Source organism: Callorhinchus milii, unplaced genomic scaffold (genome assembly GCF_018977255.1).
Source record: "Callorhinchus milii isolate IMCB2004 unplaced genomic scaffold, IMCB_Cmil_1.0 Scaffold5, whole genome shotgun sequence".
NCBI classification, from domain to species: Eukaryota; Metazoa; Chordata; class Chondrichthyes; order Chimaeriformes; family Callorhinchidae; genus Callorhinchus; species Callorhinchus milii.
Window position 1 is genome coordinate 3,665,098 of NW_024704746.1, and position 13,809 is coordinate 3,678,906.

At 47.8% G+C, this 13,809-nt stretch overlaps 1 protein-coding gene across 1 annotated transcript; it reads right to left on the reverse strand.

Annotated features, from left to right (window-relative positions):
- Positions 1–1,199: 1,199 nt before the first annotated feature.
- LOC103189592 (leptin receptor gene-related protein) lies at positions 1,200–11,028 on the reverse strand. The gene is made up of 4 exons (XM_042335296.1): positions 10,974–11,028; positions 2,994–3,069; positions 2,241–2,427; positions 1,200–1,393 (listed from the first exon to the last, which is right to left on the reverse strand). The coding sequence occupies exons 1-4, from the start codon at positions 10,987–10,989 to the stop codon at positions 1,277–1,279; spliced, it is 396 nt and encodes a 131-aa protein (XP_042191230.1). The 5' UTR covers positions 10,990–11,028; the 3' UTR covers positions 1,200–1,276.
- Between the last annotated feature and the right edge of the window lie 2,781 nt (positions 11,029–13,809).

A 13,809-nucleotide genomic window follows, 5' to 3' on the forward strand; every position in this document is an offset into this window, starting at 1 on the left:
GCCGACAATCCCTCAAATAAATTGGGTCACTCACTTCATGGTTGTTTGTGGGACACCGCCGGGCTCAAACTGGCTGAAACATTGGTCTATAAAATACTCGGTCACTGCACTTTACAGCAGTTATGTGTGAAGTGCTCCGTGACTCTTGATGTTATATCAAATGCAATCATCGCTATAATGACCCATATTTTGGCGTTAACTAAAGGGTACGATGAAACAGTGCACTGAGCGGGTCAATAAACGGGGGAAAGGAATGATTGACACTCTGTACAGAACTCAGCAACTGGTCACAAGCGAAGTACCACACAACCAATAGGTGGGGCAGAACATTCGGAATCCAATACAGAAAAGTTCTAGATATTTTTAGGGCTTTTAATGCTTAGTTTTTTGAACGAGTGTTTGGTTTTGTTTCCTGCATATAAATGCCTGCATGGCCACTCGACACTGGCTCAGAGATCAGAGAGCATCGTTAGAGAGTGTGGGGTGGGGGTGTGGGTAGGGGGAAAGTGTGCCTTCGCTCTCGAGCCATCTGGATTTGGGACAGGCAGGAATTTGCAGAAGGTTTGCAGAAGGAGTGTCTTGGAAGTCAAGCCTGTGCTAGCAGCAAGGGTCAGGGGCAGTGAATGGACGGTGTGGGCGATTTGTTCCCTTCTGCCCTGTTTGCTGGGCAGTCGCCATGTTGGGACGTCCCATCCTGGGTCCCAAGCCAGGCCCACCCCCCCACTGTACACAGGCACACGCTGGGATAGGCAGCCAGAGCACGGTCACACCGCCAGTTATTTTTCTCGCTCCTCACCCTAGGAGGCTGTAGTCAAAAAGAAACTCACGTTTGGGCGTTAGTTTTGAGTTTACATTGGGAATTGCACCAAATCCAGTGTAGTCCCAGCCACAAGGAAACAGTCTCTCTCTCTCTCTCTCTCTCTCCCAGTGTCTCTCAAATGTTGTCTCTTCTCGATCGGAATGACACAAATAGAGGTGTGAGCGGGCAGGACAAACCACTTTGCACATTCCCCACATTTAATGCTAGGGCGCTGGAGTCTCGGGCTACCGCCATTCGAGATGACCAAGCTCCAGCCGCCAAGCTTTGGGTTACAGACTAAATGTTGATGGTAAATACGTGACGGCTAAAATAAAAAAAAGGGTTGTATATTGCACTTTGCGCTAGAGAGGTTGTTAAAAAAAAGGGCGGGGAAGGGGGGGGAGGGGGTGGGGGGAAGAGACACAAAATTCAACCTTAATACCAGTCAAACAGTCGTGATATTTGAGCTCCGGTAAATCACCACTGCTCCCAACTGAAGTCATCACCTCGGCCAAACACCAGGAAAAAGCCCAATATGGTGAGGAAGATGACTGCATTGCCTGCCAGCACCAGCCCACAGGCTCCCCATCGGATCTGTAACACAACACACCCAAACTGAGCACCAGCCTTCAGCCGCCAATCCGAACATCCTCCCCACCCCACCTCCTCTCCCCCTACCATCTGTCCTTGCACAATAATAATCCCTCCAAAAAACAAAAACAATAATTAAATTGGTCATTTTCAATCTACGACTGTTTGTGGGACATTGCTGTGCGCAATTGGCTGCCGCGTTCGCCCACAAATATACAGTCAATTCACTTTACAGTGTGTTCTGTGAAGCGCTTTGGGACGTCCTCCTGACGTGAAAAGCGCTATATCAAATGCAAGGATTATTATTATTATATTATTATTATTATTGCACAAGGACTGTCTAGTTACTCTGGTCACCGTTACAGTAAAGGCATTGGATATCTTGGCAGCGGAGAGGAGCAGTGAAGGATAATAATAAGAATTCCTGAATCTGGTTGTCTCAAAGCACTTCACAGTATATACTGCAATGTGACTTGACTGTATATTTTTTGTGGGCGAAATGCGGCAGCCAATTGCGCACAGCAGTGTCCCATAAACAGTCGAGGATTGAGTGACCAAATTATTATTATTTTTTGGAGGGATTATTACCTCCGGAAAGCGATCCGCAATTGCTTTGCGACCGGGTTCCAACTTACTGCTAGGTAAACAGAGGAGTGTGGAGTAAGGAAACTTGCCTAAGATTTTGCCATGTGCGGGAATTTAACTCAGGTCCACTGGCTTGCGAGACGAGTGCACTAACCACTACGCTACAGTGCAAAGGCCTCAACCTTTGCGCCCTCCCAACTTTGTAACTTTGGCAAAACAGAAGGAAACGGCAGTGGGCAGTTAAGCGGCTGGAAGTGTAACTCACCACATCCACACGGGCAAGAATGATCGGCAGCCCGAAGGCGGACACTACGATGCCAGTGGTGAAGAAATACGCCAACTCCCGGCAGGCGCTGCTCGCGGCGTCCGTGTCATCCCCCAGTCTCCGCGCGATGAAGCTCGGGATGGGCGACAGGCAGTAAAAGATCAGCACGAAGAGAGGCCAGTAAACCCTGCGGCAAAGGCAGAGGGTTAGACTAGAAACCAGAGACCCACAGGCAGTTCCCACTTTGCTTCCAGCCATTCCCATTGAATTTGACCAATCACCGTTTTATTATTAATTGGGTTCAAAATTGAATACGCATTTTTATAGTGGCTTTTCGTGTCATACTGGTTTGTAGCACTTCTTGGAATAGTGTAAAGCGCTTGGGAAAGCCCCCGGCGTGAAGGGCACTACATAAATCCAAGTTGCTGTTGTTGTAGGGATTGTTTTATTTAGGCAAAAGCACCACGCACCAACTGCTGTGGGGCAAATAACTGGCTAATCAAGAGAATGTTCGCCCATCAAGAGAATGTTCGCTGGGAGAAACTCTCTTCCCTTTTCCAAAAATGTCACTGGATCATTAATAAGTCTGTCTGAGCAGAAACAAGTGAGACCAAGGTTTAAAGTCCCATCCAAAGGATAGGGACTCTGACAATGTGTCTCTCCCTCCAGTAGTGCGCTGGTGTCAGACTAGACTGTCTAGTGTCAGCCTAGACTGTGAGCTCAAAGAGGTACAGTCCACGTTTGGAAACTTACCCGTACTGTTCAAGGGCACATCCCAACATAAGGAATGTCAAGCCAATGGCACCGCTGAATGACAAGCCAACCAGAGCTGTAACACAAAGGGGTGAGGAAGATTACAAAGCAATGAAGAACCAAAGAACGTTAACAGCAGGGGAAGAGGCCACTGAGCTGAGAGTGTGTGTTATATTTTATATACAAAGGGCACTTAGCAATGGAGCTGCAGGAAATTGAACACTGCACCTGTAAAGTCAGGCTGAATGGGTTTTCCAGGACACCACTGTACTCACAGTTGTACAGGGCCTCTCACAAAAGACACATCTTGGGAGCACTTTGACTGGATAAAATGAATTAGAAACAACGTGAATGTTGTCTCGGAGGCAGATGTGGTAGCTCATCCGCTTTAGTGAGGTGCTGCACTGAGATGAGAAGCTGGTTAATAAGAATTTTTTGGAGTACATTTTGGATGAGGAGGGAAAATAATAATAATCTTGAATTTAATATACGCCTTATCACGTCTTTGAGACGTCTTAATGCGCTTCACAGAATATACTGTAAAGTGAATTGACTGTATATTTTGTGGGTGAAACGTGTCAGCCAATTGCGCAGAGCAGCGTCCCACAAACAGTCATGGATTGAAGTGGCCAATTTTTTTTGAAGGAATTATTACGCCCGGAAAAGCGATCCGCCAATCGACTAACAACTGGGTTTTTATTTACTGCTAGGGAAACAGAGGCATGTGGACTAAGGAAATTTGCCCAACATTTCGCCATGCTGGTAATCGAACCCAGGTCTCTCGCTTGCGAGGCGAGTGCTCTAACCACTGAGCTACAGGACTCCACCACTAAGCCAGGAGAACCGGGAGAAAGGGGGCTACAGGGCCCCTTCGTATCCACTTGAATCACCAAGCAGACTAGACCTAAATTAGTAGCATCTGGAGGCTGCAGAAAAACAACCCAGCTGATGCCAAGCTTTTCACTGTTGTTGGCAATTTGCCTCTGTTGAAGATGGCAAAAGGGGTTGACGTAGAACGTGGGTTAAACCCCACATCGGGACTTTACCTCAAAGTCCTGACTGATACAGGGGTGAGGAAGTTGCCGTCCTTCAGTCAGAAATATTAACCCAGTGTTTGCGCTTGAATAGATCTTGTGGTGTTATTGTGACGTTGCACATTGTATCATCGATTAACTTTCAACGGGAGCTATTCCTGATTTTGCGGTAATAAACACATAAAGACAGCATCACTGAGCTGAACCCATGCTGAGAATCCTACTGAAATCCACAGGCTCCTGCAAATGGGTACTGGAGTAATATCAGTAATGGAGTATCATTACTTCATTAACCATCGTGATTGCTGAAAGCAGATTGGGGGGGTGGGGAGGATGGTGGTAACGCACAGATAATGATAATCCTTGCATTTGCTAGAACGCCTTATCACATCTCAAAGCACTTTGCAGAATATATTGTAAAGTAAATTGACTGTAGGCGAAACGCGGGTGCCAATACACAGCAGTGTCCGAAAAACAGTCGTGGATTGACTGACCAAATTATTATATTTTTTTGAAGGAATTATTACCCCCGGAAATGCTATCCACTAATCAACTAACAACTGAGTTCCTCCTAATTATTGCGAGGTAAACAGAGGCGTGGAGTAAGGAACTTGCCTAATGCTTATCTCTGTCGGGGAATCAAACCAGATCCTCTTGCTTACGAGGCAAGTGCGCTACAGAACTCCAGATGGTGACTATCTAGATTGCTGATAAACTAGTCGCTGACCACATGGCTGTTTTGGGATCTTACTCTGCACAATTCAGCTGCCCTGATTCTCAACAAAAGCAGCAACTACACTCAACAGCAATAGCCTGTAAGCTTCAATCAGTACATGAGAATGCAGCAGTTTGCATCCATTCGAGGTTACTGAGATGGGGATTGGGAGATGGGACTACAAACAATACAAATTTACACTTGCAAAGCGCATTTCATGTCGGGAGGATTTCTCAAGGCAATAAACAACACTGGCTTGGCACTAGAGCTGAGGATGACAGCCAAGACGGGTGGATGGTCAAATAAGTAGAAAAGCTTTAAAAAATTCAGGGTCTTTTGACTAGCACAGATATTAAGGGGGAATTTAAGCCTTCAACGTGGAGTCCTGTAGCGTAGTGGTTAGAGCACTTGCCTCGCAAGCGAGAGGACCTGGGTTTGATTCCTGACTGGGCAAAACGTTGGGCAAGTTTCCTTACTCCACACACACGCGCCTCTGTTTACCTAGCATTAAATATAGGAACCCGGTTGTTAGTCAAGTGGTGAATCGCTTTTCCAGGGGTATTAATCCCTTCAAAATAATAATAATAAATTGGTCACTCAGTCCGCGACTGTTTGTGGGACACTGCTGTGCAAAAGACGCAATGAGGCACTATATCAAATCCAACGATTATTATTATTGTCATTGAATACTCTGAAAGGTTGTGAAGGGATGCAACGTGAAATATTCTTCACCCTGGCTGATGAATCAGCAGCAAGGGAGCATAAGCTCAGGATTGTGACTGGGTGGGAGAGTGAAGTGGGAAGTTAGAAGAGACATTTTCACGCTGAGGACTGTTAAGAGTGTAAGTAGCTACTAAAGCTAAAACAATTCCATTTAGAAGAAAATTGGATAAACATTTGAAGAGATATATAAAAAGGCCCAGGGGGGAAAAACAGGGAAATGGAATTATAGTAGTTAGCTGCAATGAAGCTTCTCTTGTGCTGTAGTTTATGTAGTTTGAGTGCCCAGGTTCAGCTTATACTTATAATGAATGGTGAACCACATTTTATGCTACTTCAGTGATATAATAGTAATGCTTTTATTATATTTGATTTATTTTGATTTGATATATTTTTTATATTTGACACACACACACATATATATTTGATATAGCGCCGTATCACATCGTTGATATTTTGTATATTTTGTGGGCGAAACGCGGCAGCCAATTGTGCGCAGCACTGTTCCGCACACAGTATTGGATTGAGTGACCAATTTTTTTTACTACTCCCCCAGAAAACAATCTCCCAATCAACTAACATCTGGCTTCCTACTTACTGCTACCTACTTACTGTAAACAGGGGCATGTTGAGTAAGGAAATTTGCCTAAGAACCCGGCTGCTCTCGCTAGTGAGTGCTCTAACCAATATTCTATAGGACTCCATAAGAGCTAATTAAAACTCACTGCATTGCTTAAGCTCCATCTCCCCACTCCATTGTCACGATATTAGCCAACAAGGCCTTTGAAGTAACCAGTGCAAAGGGTACAAAGGGACCGCGAGGCACTCTGAAAGCCCACGCCGCTGCTTTGCACTTGCAAAGTTCCAACTCGAGTCGATGGGCTTTTAATTGCACATTAAACACAAGCTGCCAGACAGATCATGGCAGGGTAATCTCCAACACGGTACAAACCCCGGCGTCAGTCAACCTGCTTACAATAATATAGCACCTTAGCACGTCCTCTCAAATCATTCCCGCTTCCCTCTCCAATCTCTGGGTTTTGTGAGAGCCTTACCCTTTGCCAAAGGATATGCAGGTTATTTGGAAATGGCATTTCTTTATAAAAAATGAGCTAGTTTAATCTTGTAAAGATTACAGCAGGATATTTTCCCTAGCTAAACCCAAGCAGATTTATGAACTTAATTCCTTTTGAATATCGATTAAATAGTTGTTATGTCAGACAGCGTAGGAACTGTTCTTTGATGAGGATATGGATCCGATTCCCGGATTCAGGGGAAACCTTCGGCACGTTTCTTAGCAAAATTACATTTGTATTGCACCTTTCAGGTCGGGGGGACATTCCAACGCGCTGGACAGTCAGGGATTTGGACCCGAGCTGGGGTTCGGGATCGGGGAAGGTGGAGGGCAGGGAGGGTGGCCAAAGGCTCGGTCGAAGAGGAGGGTTTTGAGCCGCGCCTTGAAGGAGGCAAGTGAGGGAGCGAGGCAAAAGGAACGTGGTTTCATAGGATGGGGGTAGAAAGTAAGTAAGTAGGAACCCAGTTGCTGGTCGATTGGCGGATCCATTTCCGGGGATAATAATTGCCTCGAAAAAATAATAATAATTTGGTCACTCAGTCGACAACTGTTTGGGGGGACACCGCTCTGCGCAACTGGCTCCTGCATTTCTCCCACAAGATACACAATTAATTTTACAGTATATTCTGTTACGCAGTTTTGAGATGTCTCAACAATGGGATGAGGCACTATATCAAATGAAAGGATTATTATATTAAACAAATGAAATTGGAGCAAAATGGTACTGTTATTTGAACACAGTAGTGGGGCGGGGGTGGGGGGGGGGGGGTGGTGGGGGGGAATCCCTTAAAACGTCCATCTGAATCAAAAGGCATCTAAATGAATCCCTTAATTTAAAAAAAGGAAAAAGGCAAGAATTAGGTTATTAAATTTTACTTATTTAGGCAAGACACGTGATAAGCTACCCAGGGAGAGATAACCAGCAAACACACAGAGGTGCATGTGGAAAAGATTTCTGCAAGATAGTGACTTTGGCTGAGGTTAGGGTCTGTCACGCACAGACAAAGCCCACGTCAGCCCATCCTCGGGATTCTTTTAATAGAACTGGTTTCCAAGGAAACAGAGATTTCGAGCTTTTTGACGAGCTGCCCATTCGGGGCGGGGGGGGGGGGGGGGGGGGGGAGAGGCGTAGAGTCCCAACATCTGTCCTGCAATGCCATCTAGTGCAACACTGAATCTGCCACGGAGCCAATGCCTGCCGTGGGTCAACACAGGCCAAAGGCATTGCTCTCTGCAACACTCCCTCTCCTGAAGGAAGGAAAGGATCCAAGGAAAGCAAAGAGAAAAAAATAGAGAGAATAAAGAGAAAGAAAGAGCATCCATTTTCATAGTGACAGCTCAAAGGGCTTCAGCCAAAGTGGAGTCCTGTAATAATAATAATAATGCTTGCATTCGATATAGCACCTTAGCACGTCTTCGCGACATCTCTCACTGCAGCATGTTGATTAGAGGACTCGCCTTGCAAGCGAGAGGACCCGGGTTTGAGTCCCGCCCGGGCGGTGCGAAGCCTTAGGCCAGTTTTTTTACTCCACAAACCCGTGTTTGGCTCCTGTCAACGTCTTCACTCCTGCGAATCTAAACTCCTCAACCTCCCTGGGCTCTCCCTCAGGCTCACCGAGCCAGTCCGCAATCTAGGCGTCCGGTTTGACTCCCTGACCAGGACCATCTTCTTCCATCTCCGCCACATTGCCTGCCTCCGACCATGCCTTACCCCAAATGCAGCCGAAACTCTCGTTCATGTTTGTCACCTCCCGCTTGGATTACTCAAAACGCACTCCTCCTCGATCTCCCCAGCTTCCATTATTCAAAAGATCCAGCTCGTTCAGAGCTCTGACACAAAGTGAATCGGACCAAACTCGGTGCCCACATCTCGCCAATTCTGGCCAGGCTCCATTCGCTCCCCATCACCGAACAGATTGACTTCAAGATCCTCACACTTGTGTTCAAATCCCTTCACTCTCTGGCACCTTCCTAACTGACCTCCCACTCCTCAATCCATCACCCGGCACCTCCACTCAACTGACACCTGCCTCCTGCTCATCCCTTGCACTCTCCGCCCCACCATTGGAGGTCGCGCTTTCACCCACTACACCCCAAAACTGTGGAACACTCTCTCTCAATCCCTCTGACTTGCTCCCTCTCTCCCCTTTTTCAAGTCCTGCCTGAAAACCTTGCACTTCAACTGTGCTTACGACCACCTCTCCCCCACCGGCTCGGAGCCAGGCTCCACCACTGTTAAGCCGCTACCCTGCATGGAGGGCACTATATAAGTACAAGTTGTTGTTGTTGTTGTTTACCTAGCAGGAAGTAGGAAGCCGGTTAATTGGCAGATCACTAACTGGGGGGTGATAATCCCTCAGAAGAACAAATAATTTGGCCACGACTGTTTGTGGGGCACTGCTGTGTGCAAATTGGCTGCTGCGTTTCACCCACAAATTATACAGTCAATTCACTTTACAGTAGATTCTGTGAAGCGCTTTAAGATGTTTCAACAACATGAGGTGCTACATCAAATGCAAGGACTATTATTATTATGCATTTTCATAGTCGTATCTCAAAATGTCCATGTGTAGGTGGGATGCATGGGAATCTCAGCTTGGCTTGGATATTTTTAAACATGGTGATGGGTTTCCGCCTGTGTCAAGACACCTGGTTGAGCAAAACATAACCTCGAAACATCTCAGCTTCACCGGGAACTGCTTTCAAGTGCAGTGAATGTACAAGTAAACATGGAATGAAGGAGTGTCCAGGGCGTAGTCTGTGTCTGTTCCTCAAGAGTATGTGCCTCAGTGTATCTGTGTCTCAGTGTGTCCGTGCCTCAGTGTTCTTGTCTGGGCCTCAATGTGTCTGTGTGTGTGTCTGGGTTTCAGTGTCTGTGTGTGTGTGTCTGAGCCTCACTGTCTGTGTGTGTGTGTGTGTCTGGGCATCAGTGTCTGTGTGCGTGTGTCAGGGCCTCGGTGTCTGTGTGTGTGTCTGGGCGTCAGTGTCTGTGTGTGTGTGTGTCTGGGCCTCAGTGTCTGCGTGTCTGGGCCTCAGTGTGTGTGTGTGTCTGGGCCTCAGTGTGTGTGTGTGTGTGTGTCTGGGCCTCAGTGTCTGTGTGTCTGGGCCTCAGTGTCTGTGTGTCTGGGCCTCAGTCCTGTGGAGTCCTGTAGCTCAGTGGTTAGAGCACTCGCTTTGCAAGCGAGAGACCTGAGTTCAATTCCAGGCAGAGGGCGAAACCTTGGGCAAGTTTCCTTACTCCACACAGAGCCTAATAAATAATCCCTCCAAAACCAAAAACAATAATAAATTGGTCATTTTCAATCTACGACTGTTTGTGGGACATTGCTGTGCGCAATTGGCTGCCGCGTTCGCCCACAAATATACAGTCAATTCACTTTACAGTGTGTTCTGTGAAGCGCTTTGGGACGTCCTCCCGACGTGAAAAGCGCTATATCAAATGCAAGGATTATTATTATTCAGTGTGTGTGTGTGTGTGTGTGTGTGTGTGTCTGGGCCTCAGTGTCTCTGTGTGTGTGTGTGTGTGTCTGGGCCTCAGTGTCTGTGTGTCTGGGCCTCAGTGTGTGTGTGTGTGTGTGTGTGTGTCTGGGCCTCAGTGTGTGTGTGTCTGGGCCTCAGTGTCTCAGTGTGTGTGTGTGTGTCTGGGCCTCAGTGTCTGTGTGTCTGGGCCTCAGTGTCTGTGTGTGTGTGTGTGTCTGGGCCTCAGTGTCTGTGTGTCTGGGCCTTAGTGTCTGTCTGTGTGTGTGTGTCTGGGCCTCAGTGTCTGTGTGTGTGTGTGTCTGGGCCTCAGTGTCTGTGTGTCTGGGCCTTAGTGTCTGTCTGTGTGTGTGTGTGTCTGGGCCTCTGTGTGTGTGTGTGTGTCTGGGCCTCAGTGTCTGTGTGTCTGGGCCTCAGTGTCTGTGTGTGTGTGTCTGGACCTCAGTGTCTGTGTGTGTGTCTGGGCCTCAGTGTCTGTGTCTGTGTGTCTGGGCCTCAGTGTCTGTGTGTCTGGGCCTCAGTGTCTGTGTGTGTGTGTCTGGACCTCAGTGTCTGTGTGTGTGTCTGGGCCTCAGTGTCTGTGTGTGTGTGTCTGGACCTCAGTGTCTGTGTGTCTGGGCCTCAGTGTCTGTGTGTCTGGGCCTCAGTGTCTGTGTGTGTGTGTCTGGACCTCAGTGTCTGTGTGTGTGTCTGGGCCTCAGTGTCTGTGTGTGTGTGTCTGGACCTCAGTGTCTGCGTGTGTGTGTGTGTGTCTGGACCTCAGTGTGTGTGTGTCTGGGGCCGAGGTCTGTGGAGGGTTTTGACGACACACACAGACACTGAGGCGGGGGGGGGGGGGGGGGGAGTGTGTCGCTCCCGGGGGGGGGGGGTGTGAGTGTGTCGGTGGGGGGGGGGGGGGGGTCAGCCGTGATCGAGTCATCGCCCAGGGCCGGGACTGACGCTCGGTGTCGCTCTCTTACCTTTGATCCCCGCCATTTTCCAGCCTCTTCTCCCCCCCCCTCACTCCCTGCCCGCGCAACCAATCAGCGGCCCCGCCCCAGGACGCGGGCCAATGGGAGGCCCAGGATCGCGGCGACCAATCACCGCCGTCACCGCGGGGGGTGGGGGGGCGGGGCTGACAGAGCGAGCCAATGGGAGGGCAGCGTGCGGCGGGACGGCCAATGAGCGCGCGGCAGCTGCCGCAGAGCCGCTGCTGATTGGCTGAAGGGGCGCAGATCAGAGGCGGATAATAAACTGTAATTAAATGTAAATATAGCAATTACATTAGTAATTAAATGTACACGTAATCTCAGAGGTTGAGGGTCAGGGCGGTCTGAAAGGGTTTTGCAGGATGTGCGGTACCTATAAAACAGACGGATTAATAATAATAAATAATAATAATAATAATAAATAATAATAAATAATAATAATAATCCTTGCATTTGATATAGCGCTTTTCACGTCGGGAGGACGTCCCAAAGCGCTTCACAGGACACACTGTAAAGTGAATTGACTGTATATTTGTGGGCGAACGCGGCAGCCAATTGCGCACAGCAATGTCCCACAAACAGTCATGGATTGAAAATGACCAATTTATTATTGTTTTGGGTTTTGGAGGATTATTATTAGGCTCTGTGTGGAGTAAGGAAACTTGCCCAAGGTTTCGCCCTCTGCCTGGAATTGAACTCAGGTCTCTCACTGGCAAAGCGAGTGCTCTAACCACTGAGCTACAGGACTCCATAATAATAATAAATAATAAATAATAATAATAATAATAATCCTTGCGATTTGATACGGCGCCTTATCGCGGCTTCCGAGACGTGTCGCGGGCGCCTCGCAGGTTGCGTGCCGCAAAGTCAATTGTTGGCCGCGTATTTTGCGGGCAAAATAAACGCGCCGGCCGGCTGCGCGAAGCGGCGTCCCCCCGCAAACGAGCCGTGGATCGGAGCGACCAAATTGTTCTTTTATTTTTTTTCCCTCCCCCCCCCCAAAAAAAAAAGGTGAATGTTATAAATATTTTGTTACGTCGATATACGGCGGATGTGGAAATCCACGGCCGTAAAGTGTAATGACTGCGTTTTTTTGCGGGCAAACGCAGGGATGTCCCATGAAGTGAGCCAGCGATTTTATTGTGGGGAGTGGGGGGGGGGGGGGGTGGGGGGAATGTTTTTGACCCAGACATCGGGAGAGAGAGAGAGAAACTCTTGCCGACACCGTCACAAGGATTTTTAACATCCATTTCAATCGCTCTGCGTGAGGGCTTCTAAATAAATACACGTTGTTATCTGAACAAGCACACACTTTTAGACCTTGTTTTTTTCTGTGAAGAGCTCCAAGATCTCCTAAGTATAGGACACTTCTGTATATGAATTCTGTATATGTTGCTGCTGACATCTCATCCAAAGGAAGTCACTTTCATTGGTTCCAGGCTTGACGATGCTAACTCTCTGCTCATCAGACTTCCCAACTCTTCGCTCCACAAGCTGAAGATAATCAGAACTCTGCAGCTCGTGTCCTCTCCCATAAACTGATCACCCCCATCCTCACCCGACTCGACTGCCCCCCCCCATTCCCCTAGAGGATAGCGTTTGAGATCCTTCTCACTTTTAAAGCCCTCCACTCCCTCCTCCTTGACTGCATCTTCGGTCATTTTCCCACCTCCACTCATCTTGACCTAACCCCCAGTTCAGGTGCAAACTCTTCACGGTCTAGCAACTGGGGACATCCTCCCGACATGAAAGGTGCTGTGTAAATGCGATTTGTTGTTATTGAAACCTTTGATCTGGAAAAAGGACACATGCACCACACCAGCAATAATGCTTCAGGTTTATTTTAGTCCATGTTACAGGCAAGAGACAGGATTTATGTACAAGGTGGAATGAGGACAATGACCTCGTTTCTCAGACATCGTTTCTCAATCATCACATTTCAAATAACTTCTTGGTGGTGGTGGTGGGGGGGTTGGGTGGTGGGGGGGGGAAAACGACAGACGAGCAATTACAGATTGCATCAGAAACTCAACACACTCCCTGTGGGGTTATAATAATAACCTTGCATTTGATAAAGAGCCTCATCATGTCTTCAAGACATTTCAAAGAGATTCACAGAATATACTGTAAAGTGAATTCTGTGGGCGAAATGTGGCAGCCAAATGCATACAGCATTTGTCCCACAAACAGTCATGGATTGAGCTACCAAAAAATTTTTTTACCCACCATAAAAGCGATCCGCCAATTGACTAACAACCGGGTTCCTACTTACTGCTAAGTAAACAGAGGCATGTGGAGTAGGGAAACTTGCCTAACGTTTCGCCCTGCCCGGGAATCAAACCCAAATCCTCTCTTGCGAGGCGAACGCTCTAATCACTACGCTACAGGACTCCACAACACCCCCCCACCCCCCCTCACCACTAAAAGAGTTCACCAAGAACAGCCCACCTCAGCATCTCCCGGGCATCGAAAGTGAAATGGTTCATTTTAACGCGTCTGCCCATACAGCCCACCAGGCGAACGGCTGAGTACGTAAATGGGTGCTTGTTTGTGCACGAACCAAAACAGTGGTCGCTTCAACCTCTCTGCAAAACTGAATAAAGTGTCTTCAAAACATGTAAACAAAATGGAAAGATTTGCATAAGAAAAAATGAACTTAGCAGCTCTCTCTGGAGCGGCAAGTTCACTGCATAACCCAAGTGCTGTCTGCACTGTCTGCACTACACTGTCACTCTAGCCCCTGCCCCTCACTTTGCAGGTGTCAGAGTAACTCTGTGCTCTGTAATCACTCCATTATTGTGAGTGCTCCACCACAAAACACAAGACT

Excerpts from the sequence above, each read along its gene's own strand:
- LOC103189592 (XM_042335296.1), bottom strand. Across the intron at positions 2,428-2,993 it reads TGTGCCCTTGAACAGTACGG|GGTTTACTGGCCTCTCTTCG; the intron begins GTAAGTTTCCAA and ends CCTTTGCCGCAG. Across the intron at positions 1,394-2,240 it reads TTCTTGCCCGTGTGGATGTG|ATCCGATGGGGAGCCTGTGG; the intron begins GTGAGTTACACT and ends GTTGTGTTACAG.